Source organism: Leucoraja erinacea, chromosome 1, assembly GCF_028641065.1.
Source record: "Leucoraja erinacea ecotype New England chromosome 1, Leri_hhj_1, whole genome shotgun sequence".
NCBI classification, from domain to species: domain Eukaryota; kingdom Metazoa; phylum Chordata; class Chondrichthyes; order Rajiformes; family Rajidae; genus Leucoraja; species Leucoraja erinaceus.
In genome coordinates this window covers 122,636,175-122,662,313 of record NC_073377.1, presented here as the reverse complement: position 1 = coordinate 122,662,313, position 26,139 = coordinate 122,636,175, and the positions used below count along the sequence as shown (strand labels likewise).

The window sequence follows — 26,139 nt, the reverse complement described above, 5'->3', positions numbered from 1 at the left end:
TCAGCTACTGCCCTCTGGGAGGCGTTACAGGACAATTGCCTCCAAAACAAACCGCTTCAAAAACAGTTTCGTTCGCACTGCAATTAACATTTTAAACTCTGTACGGTGAGGAATAAGAATAAGCATGGCCCTTATGTATTATGTAATGTGTCTGTATGTATATCTATGTTATATGTTTAATGTTGATGAAATGTTGGAACCTGTACCGAGCTGTATTGATAACAAATTCCACCAGCCTGGCTGTGTGGTCATTAAAATACAATACAATGCAATGTCCTCCTGGCTTATGGACTATATTGTCAAATCATCCATCTCCTATCTTTACACCAACCAATATTTGTGAAAAATGAACTATCAGGTTTTCTGTGGTACAAAAGTTATAATTAAGGTCATGTAAATACTTGAATGACAAATAGATCTACTGCAAGCAAATTGATCACGGATTCCTCATCCCTGGTTCCACTGACATAAAAATTGGAAGTGGATGCGCACACACAAGAAGGGTCGAGTTCTTGTTTTAAATTTCTAGCCTTTTGACTATCTCCCAAAACAAACTCGCCTGTTTGGGGGATTACATTTTTTTTTTTTGTGTGTAGCTGTGAGGTAATCTTTTGTTATAAATGTATTGTCTTCTTCAGAATGTTTAAGAACCTACTGAAAGAAGTTCGGATATACTCCCAGAAGTTCATCGACAGAGGGAAAGATTTCAACCTGGAATTAGCAATCAAAACAAGGATTATTTCTGATGGACTGAAATATTCACTTGCAACAGGAAATTGGGGAGATCAAAAGAAGGCTCATCAAGCCAGAGCTGGTGTCTCGCAGGTAAAATCCTTTTCAGTGAAACAAACATTTTTTTGTATGGCGGGTATAATTATTCTTCAGAGAGTGTTTCAGGAGAAGCTAATCTCTGCTTCCTATGTGACTTGCGAAAGATTGTAGTACTTCTTAAGAATGTTGAGTTTCAGTATCTGAGTTTGTATATATCAGCTCACTTCCTCTTTTACAGATCTCTTGGAACTGATTCCAAAGCTTTATCTCCTCCTTGGTCATTGAGAATAATATGCAACTAAAGTAGGCGTCTACAACTGATGAAAGAAAGCACCAAAATAATTGGTAGATAGTTAAATTTGATAATTAATGCAGAGTTCCGGAAATTACTGCTTTATGTGATAATGGTGATGTTAGTAGTACCAAAGTTTATTGGCTAGATTATGGGAGGATTTTCCTAATCTCTCAATGAACCATGCCCCTCAGATTAGTCACATTTGTATATTTTCCAGATTTATGAAAACAGAATTACCTTGTACCCGCAATTGAAGATGGCAGTTTTCAATGTCAGCCATGGATGGCACCAATCACAATTGATTTTATCATTAATAGGGCTTCCCTGGATTTTAGCTTTGTCCCCCATAACAAGTTTTTGGATATACCGACAACCAGTAATGATCTTCCTCTCGCAACCAGAACACTTTCTGAAGATATAGTAAATGTACAAGTCTCAAAACTTCACAAGTTATGCAGATTGCTAGAATACAATCTCAATTTAATTATTTGAATATTTGATTGATAGGTGTTGAACCGTTTGACCTTCGCTTCAACCTTGTCTCATCTTCGTCGTCTTAACTCTCCAATTGGAAGAGATGGAAAATTAGCAAAACCTAGACAGCTCCATAATACTCTGTGGGGTATGATCTGCCCTGCTGAGACACCAGAGGTAAGCTTGAGTTTTCCTGTCATTACCCAAAAAAGCTTCTTTTTTTTTCCCCCTGATTGTTGTATATCCATTGCCTTTGTGTTGAGTGAAAACGTGTCTGAGAGGTACAAGGGGGCATATGAGCACAGAAAGGACATCTCTTAAAGAGGACGTGCACAAATGTGCATGACATATCAAATGAATTATTAATTTAACTGTAATGGGTATTATATGAGTGATACAATGCTCACTACAGAGACCAAGTTGGGGGAACAGTGACCTAAATTTGCCAGACAATTGCACTTTTAACCAAAAGAGAAGAAGTACTATTTGCATATTACACAGAAACAATGATAAAACTAATTTCAGTGAAATGCTCCGCCAGTAGAAGCCCTATATGGAACTAAAGAAAGCACAATGCAGAACTGGTAGGAGTATTGACTACAGTGACCTCCATTATGTTTGGGACAAAGACCCATCATTTATTTATTTTCCACTGTATTCCACAATTTGAGATTTGTAATTAAAAAAAATCACATACGGTTAAAGTGCACATTGTCAGATTTTATTAAAGGGTATTTTTATACATTTTGGTTTCACCATGTAGAAATTACAGCTGTGTTTATACATCGTCCCCATTGCAGGGCACCATAATGTTTGGGACTCGTAGCTTCACAGGTGTTTGTAATTGCTCAGGTGTGTCAAATGCCTCCTTAATGCAGGTATAAGAGAGCTCTCAGCACCTAATCTTTCCTCCAGTCTCTCCATCACCTTTGGAAACTTTTATTGCTGTTTATCAACATGAGGACCAAAGTTATGCCAATGAAAGTCAAATAAGCCATTATGAGACTGAGAAATAAGAAAGAAAACTGTTAGAGACATCAGCCAGACTTTAGGCTTACCAAAATCAACAGTTTGGAACATCATTAATAAGAAAAAGAGCACTGAGGAGCTTACTAATCGCAAAGGGACTGGCAGGCCAAGGAAGACCTCCACAGCTGATGACAGAAGAATTATCTTTAGAATAAAGGAAAAGGAGTCGGGTGTGGATGTGCCAATGGCCATTGTCTGCAGAAGACTTCATGAACAGAAATACAGAGGATACACTGCAAGTTGCAAACCACTGGTTAGCCGCAAAATAGGATGGCCAGTTTACAGTTTGCCAAGTACTTAAAAGAGCAACCACAGTTCTGGAAAAAGGTCTTGTGGACAGATGGGACGAAGATTATATCAGGGTGATGGAAAGAGCAAAGTATGGAGGCGAGAAGGAACTGCCCAAGGTTCAAAGAATACCAACTCATCTGTGAAACACAGTGGTGGGGGTGTTATGGCCTGGGCATGTATGGCTGCTGAAGGTACAGGCTCACTTATCTTCATTGATATATTCAAATGCTGATGGTACTAGCATAATGAATTCTAAAGTGTATAGACACATCCTCTCTGCTCAAGTTCAAACAAATGCCTCAAAACTCATTGGCCGGCGGTTCATTCTACAGCAAGGCAATGATCCCAAAGCAACAAAGGAGTCTTTCAAAGCTAAAACATTGTCAATTCTTGAGTGGCTATGTCAATCACCCAATCTGAACCCAATTGAGCATGCCTTTTATATGCTGAGGAGAAAACTGAAGGGGACTAGCCCCCAAAACAAGTATAAGCTAAAGATGGCTGCAATACAGGCCTGGCAGAGCATCACCAGAAAATACCCCCAGCAACTGGTGATGTCCATGAATCACAGTCTTTAAGCAGTCATTGCATGCAAAGGATATGCAACAAAATACTAAACATGACTACTTTCATTTGCATGACATTGCTGTGTCCCAAACATTATGGTGCCCTGAAATGGAGGGACTTTGTATAAACACTGCTGTAATTTCTATATGGTGAAACTAAAATGCATAAAAAATTGCCTTAATTAAAATCTGACATTGTGCACTTTAACCACATGATACCTTTTCTATTACAAATCTTAAATTGTAGAGTACAGAGGCAAATAAATAAATGATGGGTCTGTCCCAAACATTATGGAGGGCAGTGTAATTAGTGGTGATGCAGTGTAGCAAGAAGAGCATAGCAAAAACAATAACGGGAGGTTTTAATTTTCATGGTGTTTGAAGGACATCTGAAACGTAATGAAGCCCATATATTTCCAGAATTGGTGTAACATTCTGGAGCATAATATTTTGGAATGAGACCAGGCCACTCTATACATAATAATTAGTGGAGAGCAGGATATTGCAAATAATGACATGATTTTATTTGATATTAGATTTGAAAGGAAGTCGCACAAAACAAGATTATAAATGTAAAGGTCTGAAGAAGGGTCTTGACTCGAAACGTTGCCTATTTCCTTCGCTCCATAGATGCTGCCTCACCCACTGAGTTTCTCCAGCATTTTTGACCTTCGATTTTCCAGCATCTGCAGTTCCTTCTTAAACATTGATTGCATTAAGGTTGTTTATGATTGCCCCTGAGTGCGGTGATGGATTAAGAGATTTCTTAACATAAAGCTGATGAAACAAGAAATGTTTTGTCACAGTGATTGTGTGAAGACATTGGCAGTAAGTAAGTTTGGGGATTTGTTGTCGAGCGATGCGTTTCATCTACTTAAATTACTTTCCTCTATCTGCTGTCATCTTGACTTTCTTTGAGTTATGCTAGAGAATTGCTGTAGGGCAGGATCCAAGGCCTCATGGATTTAAGTGGGGATGGTGGCCTTGTGCTTTGGAGTCAAACAGGAAGATAAATATAGTTTTTTAGGTTGATCTATTTTTGGAGTATAAAACTTTAAAAAAAATTTAGTTTAGTGGTATAGTGCGGAAACAGGCCCTTCGGCCCACCGACTCCACGCTGACCAGCAATCACCCATATACTAGTTCTATCCTACACATTAGGGGCAATTTTCAAAAGTCAATTAATCTATAAGCCTGCATGTGTTTGGAATGTGGGAGAAAACTGGAGCATGGTCACAGGGAGAAGTTACAAACTGCACAGACATCAACCATATTCAGGATCCAATGTGGGTCTCTGGCACTGTAAGGCTGCAGCGTTACTACTACACCACTGTGCTGCCCTAATTATTTACAATCTTAATGGTTCTATCCTTTGACCTTCAGAAATTATATCACAGGCAGTTTTCTTGGCTACCAGTTCATTGCTTTGCAGCCAAAGCTCTGTTTCAAGTTTGTCCGAAGTGTTTGGAGACTGGGGCTCACATCACTGCCTGAGGGCAGACTATACTGCTGGCCTCCAGAATGTGGAGAGCCATTGCAAAAGGCGCTCCACATTTAACTTGAGTAAGTGGGTTGACAGCAGCCAGCGATTCCTGGAATTGAGTTGTAATCAGTGCAGTGTGACACATTGCATACTAATGTACAATAAAGGAATATTTGATTATCATGTGCATTGTCCTAACCTGTGTCTCATGGAGAAGGTGGGTAATAAAGTTATAGGTTTGTTAATTAAGCTTTACATTGAAAATTTAATGTGGATACCTGGTAGTTTGTTCTTGTGTTTTTGAGTTGCATGTAAATCTTTTCCTGAACTAGTTACCCTTGTGTTTGAGTCAAATGATGGATGTGCACAGTTTGAAGTTCGAAATTAACATTTTTCATATCTTGTTCCAGGGTCATGCTGTTGGGCTTGTGAAAAATCTAGCTTTGATGGCTTACATTTCTGTTGGGTCTCAGCCCTCGCCTATTTTGGAATTCTTGGAGGAGTGGAGTATGGAAAATCTTGAAGAAATCTCTCCTGCAGCTATTGCAGAGTAAGTGAAAGTAACAGACTGTCACTTAGAAATAAAATAACTACAGAAGCAGCTATTTTCCCTAAATTGAAATGTAAATGTTACATAGAATTGTAAGCGAGGACATGCTTAGCTGTGCAAAGACTTAACATCCTACACTGATTTGTATAGGAATCTGTGCATGTATTTTATTGACACAATAGTTGCCGTCAATATTTTTGGAAAACACGACTAATGTTAGACCCATAAATTAAAACTTCTTACTTCTTTCCCTCAGTGCTACAAAGATTTTTGTCAATGGTTGTTGGGTTGGAATACATAAAGATCCTGACCAGTTAATGACTACACTAAGGAAACTTAGGCGTCAGATGGACATCATTGTATCTGAGGTAATGCGAATGAATATCTATCTCAACTCAATGTAATTCCATCATGTTAATTGTATGATGGAGGCTGTTTAGCCTCTCATGCCAAAACCAAAGTTGCTACCCCTTTACATTGTTAACATGCTATGCAGTTAATATAATGTTACTATTTAGAACATAGTGAGAGGTTGTCATTTAATTTAACAACAGACGTGTTTTCCCTAAGGTATCCATGGTGAGAGATATACGTGAACGTGAAATTCGGATTTATACAGATGCGGGTAGAATTTGTCGACCACTTTTGATTGTGGAGAAACAGAAACTGCTGCTGAAGAAAAGGCACATTGATCAGCTGAAAGAACGAGAATATAACAATTACAGGTATGTAATGGAAAACAGCATTCATATGAATACACAAATAACACTGTTCGTCGACTTTCCGCTTACCATTCCAACGGTTTGTTAAGCAAGGATTTCCCATTTGATTAGAGCAATTCATTTATTTAGTGACAATCATGCTTGAGACCCCTGGATTGTGCAACATGAACATATCTTTCCTATATCTAGGTCACCCAAAAAGTGTGTCGTTTTTAAAAACTAAGTTGGGTCAAACAGCAGGACCAGTGTTCAGGAGTACTAAAAAAAAGGGCAGAAAACTGAAAAAATATATATATTAAACTGTTAAACAAATGCATCATCAAAAATTATTTTCAAGCTACATTGAATTAGGTTTGTCAGAATTTAGTTTTGGGCTGGAGCTACAGGATTTACAGTGCCTCAAACCTGATGCCATATATTAAGAGTAAGACTATATTAAGAGTATCTAGAATAACAGCTTGTCCACCTTTAAAGGAAAATAATTTTCTTTGAGCATACTAATGTTTAATAAACGGTAAGGTGTCTTGCTCAAAATTGCATCTACTGTTGGTCCCTGCCATTCTTCCTTCATTCATAGTTTTAAGGCTTGCTTCCATTATAGTTTTAAGGCTTGCTTCAGAGAAATTGCAAAACTCCAGATTGACACACCAGTGCTATACTCTGCAGTGCACTGTTAAACGTGTCATCTTTAGGGTAAGAATTTGAACAGATTCATTCTTTAATGATTAAAATATTCCACCCATTAGACAGAGGGTGCAGAGAAGTTCTCCTTGCAGTTTATTACCACATCAGTGTTCATCAGATGTCCCTGTGCAGAAACTACTAAAATTGCTGCAATGTGATTGTGTCGTAAAATAATTACATAAATGTTTCTTTTTAGACTTGGGAGAGTTTATTTCATTTGCGGTAGTGTTGTTTGACAGATTTAGAACCCAATATTTGGTTGAAAGAATTGATCATGTTGATTTCCAACCTCAGTTGGCAGGACCTTGTGGCAAGTGGTGTGGTGGAGTATATTGATACGCTGGAAGAGGAGACTGTGATGTTGGCTATGACTCCTGATGATCTGCAGGAAAAAGGTGTTGCTTACTGTTCAACATATACACATTGTGAGATTCATCCATCAATGATACTTGGTGTTTGTGCATCGATTATTCCATTCCCTGATCATAACCAGGTGAGTAATCCAAAATGAGCTTTAGTTTGAAAAATATAACTGACACCATGACAATTGATTTTCAACCAGGAGCATGTTGTCATAATTTCTTAATTAATGTAAGAGCATTTCAATGGTAACAAATAATACAAGAGTTGTTGTATGTTAGTAAAATATGCTCTATGCTCTTGATCTCTTTCCACATCACATCTATTACTTCTGGAACCCAACTTTACAATTTGGTTCACTCGCTTTCACTGGTAATTCATTTCACATGTCAGTTTACATTTGGGCTAACAAGCTCTGTCTATTCTCTTTATTCCTAACTGGGCTGATTCTAAAATTTATTTTGGCTCTTGAAAACTTCATCATAATTTGATGGTGAGTTTGCTGCATTAACCTACCTCCATAAATGAGGTTATATATGGAAGACTTACTTAACAGTTAAGCAACGTTGATTATTTTCTCATGTTTTTCTTTTCCAGAATACACATGTTGCTGTTTGGTTTATGTTCTTGCGATTCTCTCTACTAATTTTAATACACAACAATAACTTTAGGATTTGAGATGTTTCCATTTTAACAATAACAATTTTACCGACAAAACTCGTTGTAGTTTGCTATTATTGATGAGATGTACGTTTCCAAAATTTAATTTCATTTTGTGTTAGCTCGTGCAAAATGTGCATGGTGACCTTTAGATATTTGCACACTTTGACCACTGGGTGGCATTGAGGGAATGTCTATTCACATCTCGTGATTCATGTAGAGTTGGATAAGACATGATTTGTAGGGGGAAAACATTGTATAATTAATTAGCTATTTTTCCACCTTTTTAATTTGGGTTCCCTAATCTAAAAAGGTTGCACCTGTTCATGATGCAGTCTGACCTACTTGCCACAGTTTCTCAGGCTACCCTCTAGGAGTTGTACAGATGTCTTTTGACTTCAGGACTTAGTCATGCACTAGAGCACCTCCCACCTTTCCAATGCATGATTAAATAAATATTTTTCCTTAGGAACACTTTTTTTTAATGTTCATAAGACACAGGAGCAGAATTAGGCCATTTGGCCCATTGAGTCTACTCAGCCCATTCAATCTATCTTTCCCTCTCAACCCCATTCTCCTTCCTTCTCCCCATAACCTTTGACACCCCTGCTAATCAAGAACCTGTCAATCTCCGCTTTAAAAATGCCCTCTGGTCCCAGATTCTCCCACTAGTGGAATTATCCACTCTATCCCAGCCTTACTTTATTCAGTAAGTTTCTAATGTGGTCCCCCCACATCCTTCTAATCTGCAGCGAGTATGGCCAAGAGCTGTCAAACATTCATCATATATTAACACTATCGTTCCTGGGATCATTCTCATTAACCTTCTCTGGTCCCTCCTTAGATATGGGGCCCAATATTGCTCACAATGTCATCTGTCTAATGCTTTCTCCAGCTTCAGCATTACATCCCTGCTTTTAAATTCTAGTCCTCTCAAAATGAATGCTAACATTTGATTTCCCTTCCTTACTACCGCAGCAACTTTTAAGCTGCAAGTTCATTCACTTTATTTGTGCCCCATCCCCCCCCTCCCAACACCACCAAAACATTGTTTCCAAGTTCTCTATCCTTCAAAATAACCACTTCCATTTGCTTGCTGGTTAGTCTTCCCACCTTCCATTGACATTGTATTCCACCAAACCAGTTGACATTTTTGTTTTTCTCCTGTCCTCTCACCTTTCCATTTCATTAATAGTTTAACTGATTTGTGTTTCACTGTGTATGAAGGAACTGCAGATGCTGGTTTAAACCAAAGATAGACACAAAATGCTGGAGTAACTCAGTTTTGGGTCGAGACCCTTCTTCTGACTGACCCAGGCCTCGACGGAAAGCGTCACCCATTCCTTCTCTCCAGAGTTGCTGCCTGTCCCGCTGAGTTACTCCAACATTTTGTGTCTATCTTTTGTTTTTCACTTTCTTTGGAAGTTAGAAGAAATGTTGTTTATCATAAATAGCTTTATATCAGTTCTAGTTGCATTATCATTTATTGTTGTTAAGTTGAATAGAATTTTTTAATATATACTAGACCAAGTGGGACCCGTTGTGGGGGGAGGCAGGAGCGGGAGGGGAGGACCTGCGAATGGGCCTTTACCCAGGCCCCCCCCCCCCCCCCCCCCCCCCCGATCGGCCCTCCCCACTCCCTGCCTTGTGTCCAAACTCCAAGATTGTGGGACCTTCACTTGAGTTACCGTTGGCAACATCCCATTGTGATGTCATTGTGGCACTCGGCAGCTTGAGAACTAATTGTCATTGGTGCATTGTGTGTGGCATTGACATCATTATTTGAAGCTGCTGGAAAAAGACTCTCTGTGAGATGCGTTTTTTGGCTTTTTTAAATACTTTAATCACGAATAATGTGAAATATAAGATGAAATCTTAAGTTAACCTGAGTACGGTGTGGACAGTAAAAATGTGAGTCAGAATATGTAAACATTTAAGCGATAGCGCGTAGCGTTTAGAGGAAGATACAAAACGTACAGACGGACAGCATATGATGAGACTGTTATATGTATATAGATTCTGTCAAGTTTCTAGTGAAAGTAGCTAATCATATGAATATTGATTTATGTAAGTTTCCAGCCTGTTTAACTTTATCCTTCCATTGTTCAAGTCTCCCAGAAATACGTATCAATCTGCTATGGGTAAACAAGCTATGGGAGTTTATATTACCAACTTTCATGTGCGAATGGACACTCTAGCACATGTACTGTACTACCCACAAAAACCCCTTGTTACAACACGTTCCATGGAGTACCTGCGATTCAGGGAGCTGCCAGCTGGTGAGTGACAAATAAAATAAACATCCTAAATGTTGCAGGTATATGGAATCACTGTAGATGGCATCTTTGTATTCAATCCCGATCTCTCCATTGTGTTGAACCTGATAACATATTTGAATACTATTAGGGTTGTGGAAATATAAAGTCCTTTGATGTTCAATCTTTCCTGGCTGATGGTAGTAGTTATATGTTGTGTAATCTTTTCATACTGAGAATTATCTTGAAAGCATTCATCGTCTTTATCAAGACTATTTGGCAACATTTCACTTTAAACCTAATGTGTTTAAAATCTCATGTGACTTTCTATTACATATGTTTCACTTGCATGAGTTCCCTAGTCAAGCACTTAAGTGAACTTTAACATTTATTCTAAGGTTTGAAAAATAACTGGAGGTTATTTTGAATCTTGGGGAAACTTTCATATTCTGTGTATTTCAGGTATAAACTCTATAGTAGCAATTGCTTCGTACACTGGTTATAATCAAGAAGATTCTGTCATCATGAATCGGTCTGCAGTGGACAGAGGCTATTTCAGGTGTGTTGGACATTTGTGTGTAAGCCTTTAATTTTTAGACTATTTAAACCATTTTTTCCTATGTTTTTTGTTTTCTGAATAAGTACATTTGTGTCCTGTTAGGTCTGTATTCTACCGTTCATATAAAGAGCAAGAATCCAAAAAAGGTTTTGATCAGGAGGAGGTATTTGAGAGGCCTACACGAGAAACTTGCCAGGGTGAGCCAGAATTAATTTTAATTGTCAATCTAGATCTGAATTGTAAAATGTTGTCTATTCACATTTTAATGTTTGGGATTGTTGTGCAGATTTGATTAACAACTTCATTAAGATATTGTGACATTTTTATTTCTATAAGACCCTTTTCTCTAAGTCTGGGGGTTATACTAGTTTACTTAAAAATCTCTTCTTTAAGGGCCTGTCCCACTTTCATGACCTAATTTACAACCTTTGCCGAGTTTTCCCTTGACTCGTACTCGCAGCATGGTCGTAGGAGGTCGTAGGTAGGTCGTGGTGCTAGTCGTAGGCACTCGTGGCATCAAGTAGGTTGGGGCGTTGAAAAATGTGCACGAGTAAAAAATGTCGTGAAAGTGGGACAGGCCCTTACTCTTATGGCATTCACGTCTTTTTGGAGTACAAATCTTGTCACTACTGGTGACATCCCTAAGCCTCTCATGCACGTGTGAGCAATGAAACACAAAAGTGCGGCATTTCAGTCTGTTTCTGTCCTAACCTAAATGTACACGTGCATGCTATGCTAGCAGAGATAGCTAGTTATTAGAAAATCTGCTTAAAAAAATATGCAGTGAACAAATGAAAAATTGTTTGAGTATGTTTCATTTTTTCCCCCTATTTGTAACAGTTAGATTTATCTCATTCTGTACCAATCGAACAAAGGATGCACCCATACTTTTTCAACTGTTTATCTTGTCATTGCTTCGATCAAAATTTTGCAGAGATCAACAAGAACTAGTCTGCAAATGAGCAGTATTTGTTTGGACTGTTCTTAATTAAAAAAAAAAACTATTATTGAGATGATTGAAAGTTTTTAATTGTTCTGCATCCATTCCTTGAAGGGTAGATTTTTCAAAAGTTAATTCCACTTAACAATCAGATCCTACGTAAGATAAAACTAGCATATTGTATGGTGCTTCTGAATGAACAAAACTTTGATCATTTTTTATCACAAATATATCCGTTGATATCTTTAGAAATAGGTTTGGCTTACTTTATAACTTTCATTACTAAAACTGCTGTGGAAAATGAAGTTGGATGTTATACAAGTGAGTTTTTAATATATTCCTGATGTGTTTGGCCAGTCAAGTTTAGCTAAAAAGTTAGTTATTACTCTTGTTGTGATGTATCCTTTATCGTTATAGGTATGAGGCATGCTATTTATGAGAAACTGGATGAAGATGGATTAATAGCACCTGGTGTAAGGGTGTCGGGCGACGATGTGATCATTGGTAAAACTGTAACATTGCCGGAAAATGAAGATGAGCTTGACAGCACAAACCGGCGGTACACAAAACGAGACTGCAGCACCTTCTTGCGGACAAGTGAGACTGGCATTGTGGACCAGGTCATGGTGACGTTAAACCAGGAGGGATACAAATTTTGCAAAATTAGGGTAATGAATCATAATACATCTGCTTTTATTTCTTTTTTTTAAGTATTTTGTGAAGTGTGGAATAATGGTGGTGCACAGATGTCTTCTAAAGTGTTCCCCAGGCTAAATTTGTATTTCTAATGGTCTGCCTTTCTCTGGTGTCGTTATCTATCAGTGTTGCACCTGAGATTCTAATTAGCGAACATCAATTTCTTTGATATGTTTGGCCCAGTTCAAGAGGCTTTTCAGATCTGTGTTGAGGATGGTGAAGAAGCCCAGTTTGTTTTTAAAGAGAAAAAAAGTGAAGTTTTCAACTTCTAAAGCTTGCAAAAGATCTACCAAAGATTTTATTTTTAAAGATGTCAAATATAATGTAATTGATTTTGTAGTAGCATACTTGGTTCTCAAATTGAAGGCCATGATCAACTCTAGAAATTTGAGGACATAATATTTAAACAAGAAAAAATTGCATAATGTGAAAGAATGTGAAACATTCCCAACAAGTTCTACAAATTGCAGCAAAGTTTAAACATGGATGAACATTCACTTAATGTAACTCAAAGTGTGTTCTCATCCTGATAATATGCAATAAAGAACCAAGCAATAATATCCAAGCTGTTATGACAACCCCACAATTAGACTGAGTAATGGAGCCTATGATCCAATAGGATTTCTGAGTTGAGCACTTTTGATGGGGTGTTCATTGTGAGATTGAATTATGAACCCTCATGGAGGACGATTTGAATCTTTACACATTATTAGATCTTGGCAAAGTTTTGATTTTGTCAGCAACTTGCCTTTGAAAAGATTTGTGCTGACTTTGAATTTCTCACCACAAATTTATATAAATCAAATATGAAGTAATAGGGAAAATTGAAGGTTTCTCAAAATCAGCAGTATCATCTCTTCACAACAGCTTACAAAATGAAATAAGAATGTGTCTTGGCACTACCTGTAACACTGTTGCAACTTGTTTCTGACATACAGAGAACGATGTCAGCACATGTTTTAATGGGGTTTTTACTCAAGGCAAAATTGTTTTGGGTTTTAATGAGATTTTTAGAAAACATTTGTACTGATCGGTGCTTAAAAATTGGTTAAATATGTTGAACTTCAACCTAAAAAAAAAGATATGATACGGCGTAATGAATTTGACATGAATATGATCATTCTCCTATCTGTGTAGGAAATTGACATCCTATGACTTTCTTACAAATAGCAAGAGGAATGAAATCTATGTAAACAGCCATATCGATCTATTCCCAATTAGAGAAGTAATGGTTGCCCGTCAGCACATAGCTGTTCGCTGATACCTGATTCGGACAGGTCCACTAAATCCATTACAACTCTGGACCAAACATGGTTAGAAACAAAATTCCAAAGGGGAAGATGACCACCTGTGACATCAAATCATATTTCAGTAAAAATGTCACCCTGGAGCCCTTAAATCAATAGTGAATGAAAATTAATATATTGCAGGTATTGGAAATCTGAAACAAAAACAAAATGCTTCAAACACTCAACTTGTCGGGCAGCATCTGTGGAACGAGAAACAATTAATGTTTCAGATCATAGAGTCTTTGACATGTGATGTCAGTTATGTTTCTCTTTCTAAAGATGCTATTTCCAGCATTCTTGGTTTTTTATTTAAGCCCCTGGTGAAGGGGAACAGGGGACCAGTTATTTCAACCGAGGACATGTTTGCAGTTCCTTCAGTTCCCTAAGTCTTAGACCCAAATGTCCTTGGATATTTCATTTGTGTTCTTCCATCCATCGTATGGTCAGAGTATTAACTATTCACAGTTGATTGCACATTTTGCAGTTGGCTCATTTTTATAATTCCCTATTTTCATGCCCTACATAGGTTCACACTAGTAAATTGCAAGTTACATTGCATCAGACAGCTGCAAGGCACTGATCATCTCCATCAAGACTGAGTTTAGTCCCCTCTTGATAATTGCTTACATTGTAACTCTCAAGCATCAACATCTTGATAACTATGCATTTGAATTGTCACATACTTTGACCACTGATGGTGGAAGGAATTGATAATAAAATATCTCCAATTGCTGTATTAATAGATCTTCAAAAAAATAAAGAAAATGTATGCCAGCCAGCATCCTTTCCACCATTTTAAATATACATTGCCATACAGTAGCTGCAATGTGTATTGGGTATAGAATATACTGCAGCAAGTGGTACTCCATTCCGGCTGCGATATTTAGTGCCACTATTTCACTGATAAGTCAAAATGATGGAATATCCAGTCTAGAGGTATTGTTTGAGTACCTTCTTTATGTAAACTGATGTGGTTCAAATGGAATGGCTGTTTTCACCATCTCAATGTGTCTAAAACATGCCACATTCTCACTAAATTAAACAGTTTCTTAATGTTATAAAATATGAAAAGGTGCTTTTAAATTTAGGGGAGTAAAATATATATTTGGGTACTTGAGAAAGGACTTGGAAAACTGAAATTGGATCAATCAGTGTAATTTTGGTTTGTATAACCATTGATATAATTTTGGCAGATATTACACTATTTTGCCCTTTCCACTAAGGTACAAGCAGAAAAAATTGAAAAGACAATTATATCACTTCTCACTTTATTAGTCATGCATAATCCCCATGCTCTTTGTGTGCAGGTGCGGTCAGTCCGAATTCCACAAATTGGAGATAAATTTGCCAGTCGCCATGGCCAGAAGGGTACATGTGGTATCCAGTACAGACAAGAGGTGAGGTATTCATATGGTATGGGTTCAGAAAATGGATCAGAAATGTTGGGCATATAGTTGACTGCCAAAATTTGAACAACAGACTCTGGGATTATTAAAATAAAAGTGGAATTGTTGGAACTGTTCTGCAAGCCAGGCAGTAATTAAAGAAATATATTCTCTGATCATCTGTTTTAGAATCAAGTGTTTTGTTTCACTATTAATAGAAATGTTTAATTAGATTGTCTTCTACCTTTGACCAGTGAGCACGTGATTTTATTACCTATAGTTCATTTGCTTAATTGTACTTTGGCAATATTTTTGAACAGGAGGGTGCTGATGGCTTGCCACAGTATCCTCATCAGCGTGTTCCATTTAGGTTTCCATCTCAGAACAGTGCAACATGGAAGTCTAAATATGCTGACTAACCTTTTGCCCTGGAGTTAAACTCATGACTGGGTCTGGGAAAAGTTGGTAAATTGCTGAACTGAGGGGGCCTGATGCACTTTGTATCAGGCTACCCGACCACAGCAGTCATAGCTATGCATTTTTAATGGGTTACTGACTATCAAAAGGTAGGTGTATATAAGTTAAGAGATACAGAGTGGAAACAGGCCCTTGGGCCCCAGAGTTCACCCTGACCAGCAATCCCTGCACATTAACACTATCCTACACACACAAAGGACAATTTACAATTAAACCAAGCCAATTAACCTACAAACTTGTACGCCTTTGGAGTGTGGGAGGAAACCGAAGATCTCTGAGATACCCAACGCAGGTCATGGGTAAAGTACAAACTCTGTAGATGGAACCCGTAGTCAGGATTGAACCCGGGTCTCTGGCGCTCAAAGGCAGCAATTCTACCGTTGCGCCACAATGCCACCCTTTGATTTATTTTCCTTATTTCAATGTGTGCATTATTAATCAATAGCTCTTGTGTGATTTCATTATGGTTATAATATTTTAATTAATTTATTGAAAAAATTAAACTGTCTGCAGATGCAAAATAATGAAAGTACCTTCCAATGATACAAACCGTCTGTAATGTATTCATACATATTCAGAGTTTGTGTGTTCAATATAAGCAAGGAATGTTGGGTAATAAATCTCTCGTGATCCAGGCAACCTCCTGTAAGTTGTTATTCATTCTGCCGTCCAGAAGGTAACAAAATTGGCGACAAGGATGGGATAGAGTTTGTAAACTCATCCTTTAAATACAGTGCAGGAATGTTTGGCAACATGCAGTATTGTTTAACATTTTAAACAGTAAATACGGAGTTGTGTCGCAGTTGTTTGCGAGACGGACACAATAGGCCGCAGATCCTTCTATGCAGGGGACTGTAGTTTAAAACGGCAGCTGGACAAATCGTCGAGAGTTTGTCACAACATCCTTGGGATTGTATAAGATTGTTTTTGTCGAGTTCTTCAAGCTGAATAGCGTTTGTACAGCTATGTTTTAGGTGAATTGTTACACCAGAACAGACAGGAAATCGGGGTTTTGAACGGACATTTAAAAAAAAAGAGAACAACATGATGGCAGCGTCCACGGGCTACATCGGAAACCTTGGCACTTTTGACGAGGAGAGAGCCATTCAGCTATATGGAGAGGGCAAACATGTTTTTCACGGCAAACAACATAATGGAGATTAGTGGTGAAGGAGAGATAGTGACTGAAACAAATAAAGTAGTTTGCGAACGCATGAAAGCGATTGTGCTCACGGAGATCGGTCCTGAAGTGTACGACACACTCATGAATTGATGCCATTCAATGACATGAAGAAGTTGGAGGACCACTTCAACCCAAAGCCTCTGGAAATTGCAGAAAGTTATAAATTTGGTACTAGAAACCAGAAGCAGAATGAGACAATCAATGAGTACATTGTTGCCTTGAAACACTTAACTTTGCACTGTAACTTTGGAACCTGTCACTACGCAACAGATTTGTTTGTGGTCTAGTGGATGAACGAATTCAGTCCAGACTCATGAACACTCCAGATCTTACATTCGAGAAAGCATGCAAGATTGCTACCACAATGGAGATGGCATCAAAGAATGCTTGAAAGTTTTGTCCACCAAGGACTGCAGTGGCCGTTTACAATCAGAAGGCAGCGCCTATGGCCAAACCAAGAGGCACTAAACCAAAACCAAAAGTATGGCGGGGAGTTGAGTTCAGCCAGTTGTTATCATTGCAATGGTAATCACTCATCCCAATTTTGCCAGTTCAAAATGGCCAAGTGCTATAACTGCCAGAAGAAAGGCCATATCGCCTCAGCATGTAGGGCCAAGCTTAAAACAGGAAATCAACAATCTGCAGGAAACAAGTGACAACACCAAAAAGGAGTTCATAACTTGATGAACCCAGATGGAAATGAACTTAGGTTGTACACCATTTATGCAACCAACATCGATAAGCCTACAACCAGTCAAGGCAAGGACTTTTGAACTAAAGTAATGATAAATGAACAGTTAATCGATATGTGCATTGACACGGCAGCAGATTGTTCGGTCATGAGCAGAGACCTGTACGAAACAAAGTTCCCACAGATGCCATGGTTTGAGAGTAAGGTCAAGCTGAGAACCTACTCGGGCGAAGTTTTGGAGACATGTGGACAAATTAACTGTAAAGTTCAGTATAATGCTCAGTCAGTAACACTGCCCATCATAGTAGCCAGCTACAGAAATAAACCAACCCTCCTTGGAAAGGATTGGCTGAGTAGAATAGAATTTGACTGGAAGAACATTTTCAGCGTCAATTTGTCCAAATCACTTCTTGAAAACATCATAAGCAAACATGCAAACATTTCTGCTGACAGTTACACTTGAATAACGGGGTACTCTGCACACATTCAACTTAAGCAAGATGTGAAACCTGCGTATTGTCGACCAAGACCTGTACCATATGCACCAAAGCAACAAGTGGAGGAAGAACTCGACAGGTTAGAGCGGAATGGCGTACTCGTAAAGACAGACCAGAGTAACAGGGCAACGGCAATTATGGCCGTACCCAAGGCCGACAAAACTGTTCGACTATACAGTGACTACAAAGTCACAATCAACCACGCCGTTGATGACGAACCATATCCGTTACCAACCTCACAAGGTCTGTACGCAGTACTTAGCGGAGCACGAGTCTTCACTAAACTGGATTAATCTCGCGCCTATGCCGAACTCAATGTCGACAAAGAAAGTCAACAGTACTTGATTATCAACACACGTAAGTGCTTGTATTCATATACAAAGCTGCCCTATGGTGTGAAATCCTCCCCGAAAATGTTCCAGTCCTTCATGGACAAAATGTTACAAGGCATTCCGCACTGTGTGTGCAACCAGGATCATCTACTGATATTCACACAGAGCATGGTAGAACATCTGGAAATTGTTGAGCAAGCAGTTCACGCGACTGAACTGCCACAATGTCAAACTGCGACAAAGTAAATGTGCATTTGCGCAGTCAGAGGTGGTCTACCTTGGACTCAAAGTAGATTGCAACGGACTTCGCCATGTGAAGGCGAAAGTGGAAGCAAAAGTGAATGCTCCAAAACCCAACAATGTGTCAGAGCTACGATCATTTCTTGGGATGGTGCAGTTCTATGCACGATTCCTTCAAGATTTAGCAACTGTGCTAAAGCCACTACATCATCTGCTGCAAAAAGATGTGAAATGGACATGGGGGAAAAGAACAGCAATGCGCATATGACATCTGCAAGGAAAACTTGACAAGTGACAGACTCCTTGTTCACTGTGATATGACACGCGAGGTGAAACTTGCTTGTGATGCTTCAAGTTAAGGTGTAGGTGCAGTGATCTCCCACGTAATGAATGACGGACAGCAAAAGCCTATTGCTTTTGCATCCTGCACCCTATCACCGAGTGAGTGTAATTACACACAGGTAGGATAGGAAGCACTCAGCATCGTGATCGGAATCAAGAAATTCCATCAGTTTCTTCTCGAAAGACCATTCACCTTAGTGCCTGATCACAAACCACTACTAGTGATTCTTGGTCCCAAGTCAGCTATACCTTCCATGGGGGCATCAAGGATGCAGCGCTGCGCAATTTTGTTGTCCCAGTATGACTACAAGGTTGAGTACAGAAGCTCCAAGTGCAACGCAGTTGAAGATGCGTTGTCCCGGTTGCCCCATGAGAACTCTGAGGTGGGAAGTGAGAACTCAATCTACACACTGCAAGTTGCAGGTGAAGATTTACCAGTGACTGCAACAGAAATTGCAGCAGAAACAGAGAAAGACACCGCTGAAGAGGGTCTATGAACAAACATTGGACTGAAATCGATAGTGGTTGGACTGAAATCGATAGTGGATTGAACTCAGGTCTGAACTCTGAGCTGAAGCCTTTCCATAATCAATGCCAAGAAATATCATGTGAGCAGGGATGCATTAAGTGGTTGTGGTTGTACCAGAGTCTTTGAGAAACAAAATTATGAATGAACTTCATGCCGAACATCCTGGCATAGTAAACATGAAGTCAATTGCCAGATGTTTTGTGTATTGGCCTGGTATTGACAGTGACATCGAGTCACTGATGAGCAAATGTAGTGTCTGCCAAAATGGCTGGAGTAAACCACCAAAAACACCACTGCAACCCTGGTCATGGCCAAGTAGACCTTTTCAGAGAGTTCATGTAGATTTTTGTGGAAAGGGTAATGATCATTTTCTGGTGCTAGTAGATAGTCATTCCAAATGGATTGAAATTAAACATATGGGGTCAAGCACTACCACTGAGTGTACCATAGATGAGTTGATATCAATTTTTGCATCAGTTTCGTTCAGAAAGGTCGGAATGGTGTAAAACACACACATGTTCCCCCATACCATCCAGCCTCCAACGGGGCGGCGGAAAGGCCTTAGAATTGTCAAAGATGCTCTCATGAAACATCATTTTGCTAGTTTCTTGCTGAAGTACAGAACCACACAACACACAACAACAGGTTACTCACCTGCAGAACTGTTGATGAAGAGAATGCTAAGAATATGCCTAAGTCTAGTTCAACCCAATCTGGCCTTGAGAGCTGAGCAAAAAACAGTTGTCAAAAATGCCATTTTGACTCCCACAAAAAGGAGAGGTACTTCAAGCCAGATGAGCAGGTTCGTGTTCTCAGTCCTCCCAACGCCCAGTCGAGAAATGGGATGTTGGGAAAATAGTGGAAGTGTGTGGAACAAAAAGATACATAGGTGAAGTTGGAGATAGGATCAAAAGTGTTCATGTTGATCAAATGATTCCAGCCAAAGATGAACCAAAAACTGAGCATGTAGTCCTAATCCCTGAGTATTTATCTGAAAGTGAGTTGGAAGAGACCACTGTGATTGAAACACAAAGCTCAGTTAGTACAGACAAAGAAACAGATTCCTCTGTTCAAAGTCAGGGTACTAAAGTAGAGCCAAACTAGCCTACAGTTGAGTCAACACTTACTGTTACTGTTAGACGATCAGGCACGATCCATAAACCAGTAGTCAGATTAGGTTTGTAAATTAAGTAACTCACTGTATAAGTAAAACGTAAATGTGTAGATATGTAAAATAAATATATTGTGTTTATCATTTAAGATTTCATAAATACTGGTTTAAATCAAGTATCACAACAACTAAATTGTAACTGAGTACTTAGATTTAATACTTAAAAAAAGGAGAGCAGTGTAATGTATTCATACATATTCATGTATATGTTAATGAGTTGGTGTTAAATATAAGCTGGGAATGTTGGGTAATAAATCTCTCTCTCTCGTGATCCAGGCAACTGCGTGTAAGTTGTTATTCATTCTGCCGTCCGGAATATAACACCGTCAAAAGACCTTTAAGCTGGTTTATGGGTTGGGCTTAATCTCCTGGCAACTTTGACCAAGTGTCTTACAGAAGGGTAGCAGTGGCTTACTTACAATGCGTTGGGAGCCAAGCAGTTATAGAAACTTATGGGAACTGTGGAGCTAGAGTGGGCAGCAATCATGAAGCTTGACATATACTTTACTTCCATTGCAACTAGAATGTAGGTTGTACCTTTTTACGTTTAAGACTTTTGCCTTAATATATCCTGTAGTATTATGTCAGATTTTGGTTGATATCTTTCTTATGAAGCATCTTGTAACACTCTGCTGTATACCATTTATTTTAAAGAATAGGTGTTGAACTCAGTAGGTCAAACAGCATCTGTGGAGAGAAGTGGACAGTTGCATTTCGGATTGGGACCCTTCTTCAGACCAATGCTCCTTTGAATCCGTCTGAAGAAAGGTCCCTGAAATGAACTGTTGTCTGTCCGTTTCCCTCCCCAGATGCATCCTTGTGTGCTGAATTCCTTCTGCACTTGGTTTTGCTCAAGGTTCCAGCATCTGCTGTCTCTTGTGCCTGCAATGCTTTCATTCATTCCTCCCCATCAATAAGTTACTAATGCTTCAGTTATTGTTTCATTTTAGGATATGCCATTCACCTGCGAAGGTATCACCCCAGATATTATAATCAATCCACATGCCATTCCTTCTCGAATGACAATTGGTCACTTGATTGAGTGTCTGCAAGGGAAGGTATGTTTAAAGTCGATCAGAAATTAACTGTTTTAATAAAAATACAATTGTTTACACTCATTCATTTGATATGCTTTTAGGTATCAGCAAATAAGGGTGAAATTGGTGATGCAACACCTTTCAATGATGCTGTTAATGTGCAGAAGATTTCTAACCTATTATCAGACTATGGGTACCACCTCCGAGGCAATGAGGTAATTGTCTCTTTGTGTATATATCCACACGGAAAATAATTTGTACAACCTGGCACAAGTTTTTAATGATAGCTGTATAATAATACAAACATTGTCAGAACCCTCTGGTCACACAATTTGAGTATTGTGAGATGAATTTGCCTTTCTTCTGTCAGCTTCTGAGCACAGACTAAAACAGCCCGACAAGAGGCCTCTAGGAAAAGAGTGTTTTTATTTGAAACTTGACATCCTCTAAATCAACATTTACGCCGTCTCTTTTGGCTATTGTTGGCAGTTGATGAAGTTTCCATGACAGGTTTTGGTCAAAATTTGAATGAAGATATTTTTGATCAGTCCAGTGCAGTCCAAAACAAATCAACAGTACCAAGTAGAAGTTTTCTTAAGTGGTCACAGAACAAAAGACATGCAGCTCTTGCAGCACCACACAAATCTGAGATTTTTGACTGTGCTCTTTTTTTAACAGGTCTCTTGGATAAATCAGTCCAAGATGCACTCGGCTACAAATGTAGCTCTAAGCTCTGTGGCTTGATGTTCTAGGCATGCTGCAGCATCACTTTCTGAATATGTATAACACAAAAATAAGATTGGTATCCTAATATTTGTCAAAGACCCCCACCTAATTTCCTCACTGACTGCGTTTCAACTGCAAATTTATGGACAGAAGTTAATCCTTAATTCAGCCTTTCAGACTGAATTAAAGATTCCATTTAAATCTAATCGCTAATTTCCAACGCCAACTTCCCGTTAGGATATCTATGATTAATCAAATTAATCAACTCTTTCTTGTCCTTAATATGAAATAAATTACGATTGAGTACTTTCATTAAAAACATTTAAATATGCCATACTAGATTTTTTTAATGCAAAAGACTTGCTTTGGGAATGGATTCATCAATATTTTAGTCACATGGGGCACACAAATTAGGTGATATTCCCAGTAGAAAGATCTTTTGAAAGCTATTTGATAATCCTCCATATTCTAGGTAGCATGTTCAACATCTTTAGTTTAGTTTAGAGATACGGCATGGATCAGGCGCTTCAGCCCACCGAGTCCACACCGACAATCGATTACCTGTTCACACATAGTTCTATGTTATCCCACTTTCTCCATCCACTGCTGACAGACTTGGGGCAATTTAAAGAGGCCAATTAATCTACAAACCCACACATCATTGGGACTTGGGAGGAAACGAGAGTGCCCAGCTGCCTTTGTTTGCACTAAAGCAAAATGTTTACATTTATTAACGTATTCCCTCTCATTTTAGGTTTTATACAATGGATTTACAGGGCGTAAACTCACATCACAGATCTTTATTGGTCCCACTTACTACCAACGTCTGAAACATATGGTGGATGACAAAATTCATTCCCGTGCACGAGGACCTGTTCAGATCCTTAATAGACAACCTATGGAGGGTAGATCTCGGTAAGCTGAAACTAGGCATGTATTTCACTTGTTTTTGAAGTTGTATCCGTTTTGAGTAATACTCCAGTGTAATATCACATGGACCATCTGCTATTTTTGATCTTATATGAATTCCTTGCTACATGATCTTTTTGATATCAAAACCTTTTTCAATTTAAATTGTTTTAAATTCTTAAATTTATCTGCAAATTCTTGAGACAATTTCCGCAGTAATGGTGAAGATGTAACTGGCCGAGTATTATTGAAGATACATGGAATTGCAGATGCTGGCTAATAATAATAGTAAAAGTGCTGGAGCAACTCAGTGGGTTAGACAGCATCTCTGGAAAACATGGATAGATGACATTTTGGGTCAGGATCCTGCTTCAGATATGAAGGTCGGAAGAAAGGACCCAAACCGAAACGGCACCTATCCTTTTTTTCCAGAGATGCTACCTGACCTACTAAGTTACTCCAGCACTTTGTGTCCAGTACAATTGAATATGTTTTCATTTTTAACGCTTAAATACCATGAACCGATCAAGTTTCTGTGGTATAAGTATTCACAAAATTCTGTTGGGTAATTCCAGTATTTTTTTCCCATAAATAATGGATAAACAAATATATTTACTTGTTGCATGGTGTGGCTTAGGTCATAGTTATTCCATGCTTTGCAGACATTATCCTGGATGAGAAAGAATAAGAGTTTGAGAGATAACTTCAAAATACCCATGGTCAATGATCTTGTAGATGGTTAATGCTTCATGTTCATAATTGTGAATTAAAAAAAAATGAAAATAATGTTTTCATGTATTAAGAGTGGATGGAATAAATGCTTAATGTCCTGAAAGAGTGATAATCATGTTGAATCATAATCATATTTACTAGAATGTTGCCTGGGTTTCAGCAACTAAGTTACAGAGAAAGGTTGAACAAGTTAGGGCTTTATTCTTTGGAGCGCAGAAGGTTAAGGGGGGGACTCGATAGAGGTTTTTTAAATGATGAGAGGGATAGACAGAGTTGACGTGGAAAAGCTTTTCCCACTGAGAGTAGGGAAGATTCAAACAAGGGGACATGACATGAGAATTAAGGGACTGAAGTTTAGGGGTAACATGAGGGGGAACTTCTTTACTCAGAGAGTGGTAGCTGTGTGGAATGAGCTTCCAGTGAAGGTGGTGGAGGCAGGTTCATTTTTATCATTTAAAAATAAATTGGATAGTTATATGGATGGGAAGGGAATGGAGGGTTATGGTCTGAGCGCAGGTATATGGGACTAGGGGAGATTATGTGTTAGGCACGGACTAGAAGGGTCGAGATGGCCTGTTTCCGTGCTGTAATTGTTATATGGTTATATGTTATATGGTTATAAGTCCAGGCATGGCTCCATTTCTATCACCTAAGACCATTGTACATAAGTGTGTTGGGATGGGGCAGGTATCTGGATGAGGATTTCAAGCAGGATTTGGGAAAACTTTCAGAAAGACAAATTACTTTCATTTACAAACCTTTTTTCAAGCCTTTGACTCCCAGCAGTAAAGTTTGATGTTTGATTTGATTTTCCTTTCAGCGACGGTGGTCTACGTTTTGGGGAGATGGAACGAGATTGTCAGATTGCTCACGGTGCAGCCCAGTTTTTGAAAGAGAGGCTGTTTGAGGTTTCTGATCCATATCAGGTGCATGTATGCAACCTATGCGGACTCATGGCAATTGCCAATACTAGAACACACACTTACGAATGCAGAGGATGCCGTAACAAAACTCAGGTGTGTGTCAAACTCTACTTAGTGATTTTTCTGCAGATCGGACAAATATGTTGCAGTTTAACCACTTGTACTCTCTTAAGTTGTGTTGGTTGAAGTGAAATATCTTTTGATTTGTGGAATGAGTGAGTATGCTATGTGGACATACAGCACATTCAGATCCTAGTTGAAGTATTTCCCCCTGTATAAAAGACAGATCATGCACAAAGAAAAGCAATAATCTAATACAGAATGCATGAATAACCTCCCATTTCAAACTTTTACATTCAGTAGAGGAAAGCTGGTGGAAATCTCCATTCCAAAAGCTGTTTAAATTCTCCCACTTTAGTTTCTGGAGAGATCTGACTAAACTACAGTTAATTGACCTTTTTTAACTGGTTGACATTCCACAGATGCTGCTTGACCAGTGGAATGTTTCTTACATTTCCTGTTATTATTTGATTTCCAGCATGTCTAGATTTTTTGTTTGATTACAATTGTAATATCCATCTCCAATAAAAGACCACCTAACTATTTTAGTATAGTTTATTAATGTCAATTGTACTGGGATACAGTGAAAAGCTTTTGCATGCGTACTATTCAGACAAAGAAGACTTTACATGAATATAATCAAGACGTGCACAGATAAAGGACAAAGGGTGCAACATTTAATACACAGATATAACATCTAAATCAGATAAAGAAAGATAAAGTTCAATTAAAGAAAGGGTATCCTTTGCACTCTATGGCATTATTATGGTCCCATCAACATTCTGGATGGGAGAGGTCACCATTGATCAGAAATTCAGCTGCACTGGCCACATGAATACTGTGACTACAACCACAAGTCAGAAACTGGATTTCTGCGGGCAAGTAATTAATCTCCTGACATTCAAAAACTTCCCATCACCTGCATGGCACATCACAAAGGTGGATGAAAACTCTTGACTTGCATGGATGAGTGCAGCTCCAACATCACTGCAGAAGTTTAACATTGTTTGGGGCAAAACAGCCTGCTAGATTGGAATTCATCCACCTTAATTATGTATCCCTTCATAAAGATTACAATATAGTTGTAGTTTATAGACTAGGTTTGGGTGAAGAACGTGGCTCCGTCTTCTCAAAAGTGACCAAATACGTTGAGAAAGAATTCATTCACAAATATGATTTTAAATGATAGGCAGATAGACAGTTAGGAATGTCAGTAATGTTAATGGTTAAGGATCCTGACCTGAAACATTATCCATCCATGTTCTCCAGGTATTCTGCTTG

At 38.6% G+C, this 26,139-nt stretch overlaps 1 protein-coding gene across 1 annotated transcript in view; it reads left to right on the top strand.

Annotated features, from left to right (window-relative positions):
• Nucleotides 1-26,139, top strand: part of polr2b (RNA polymerase II subunit B) — a 58,921-nt gene that overhangs the window by 32,347 nt on the left and 435 nt on the right. Inside the window, exons 10-24 of the mRNA XM_055642636.1 lie at nt 639-825; nt 1,574-1,717; nt 5,320-5,459; nt 5,716-5,827; nt 6,030-6,184; nt 7,160-7,358; nt 9,996-10,164; nt 10,603-10,699; nt 10,802-10,896; nt 12,057-12,307; nt 14,932-15,021; nt 21,422-21,529; nt 21,610-21,723; nt 22,989-23,149; nt 24,696-24,891. Coding sequence (XP_055498611.1) covers nt 639-825; nt 1,574-1,717; nt 5,320-5,459; nt 5,716-5,827; nt 6,030-6,184; nt 7,160-7,358; nt 9,996-10,164; nt 10,603-10,699; nt 10,802-10,896; nt 12,057-12,307; nt 14,932-15,021; nt 21,422-21,529; nt 21,610-21,723; nt 22,989-23,149; nt 24,696-24,891 — 2,218 coding nt within the window. The remainder of the gene's footprint in view (nt 1-638; nt 826-1,573; nt 1,718-5,319; nt 5,460-5,715; nt 5,828-6,029; nt 6,185-7,159; nt 7,359-9,995; nt 10,165-10,602; nt 10,700-10,801; nt 10,897-12,056; nt 12,308-14,931; nt 15,022-21,421; nt 21,530-21,609; nt 21,724-22,988; nt 23,150-24,695; nt 24,892-26,139) is intronic.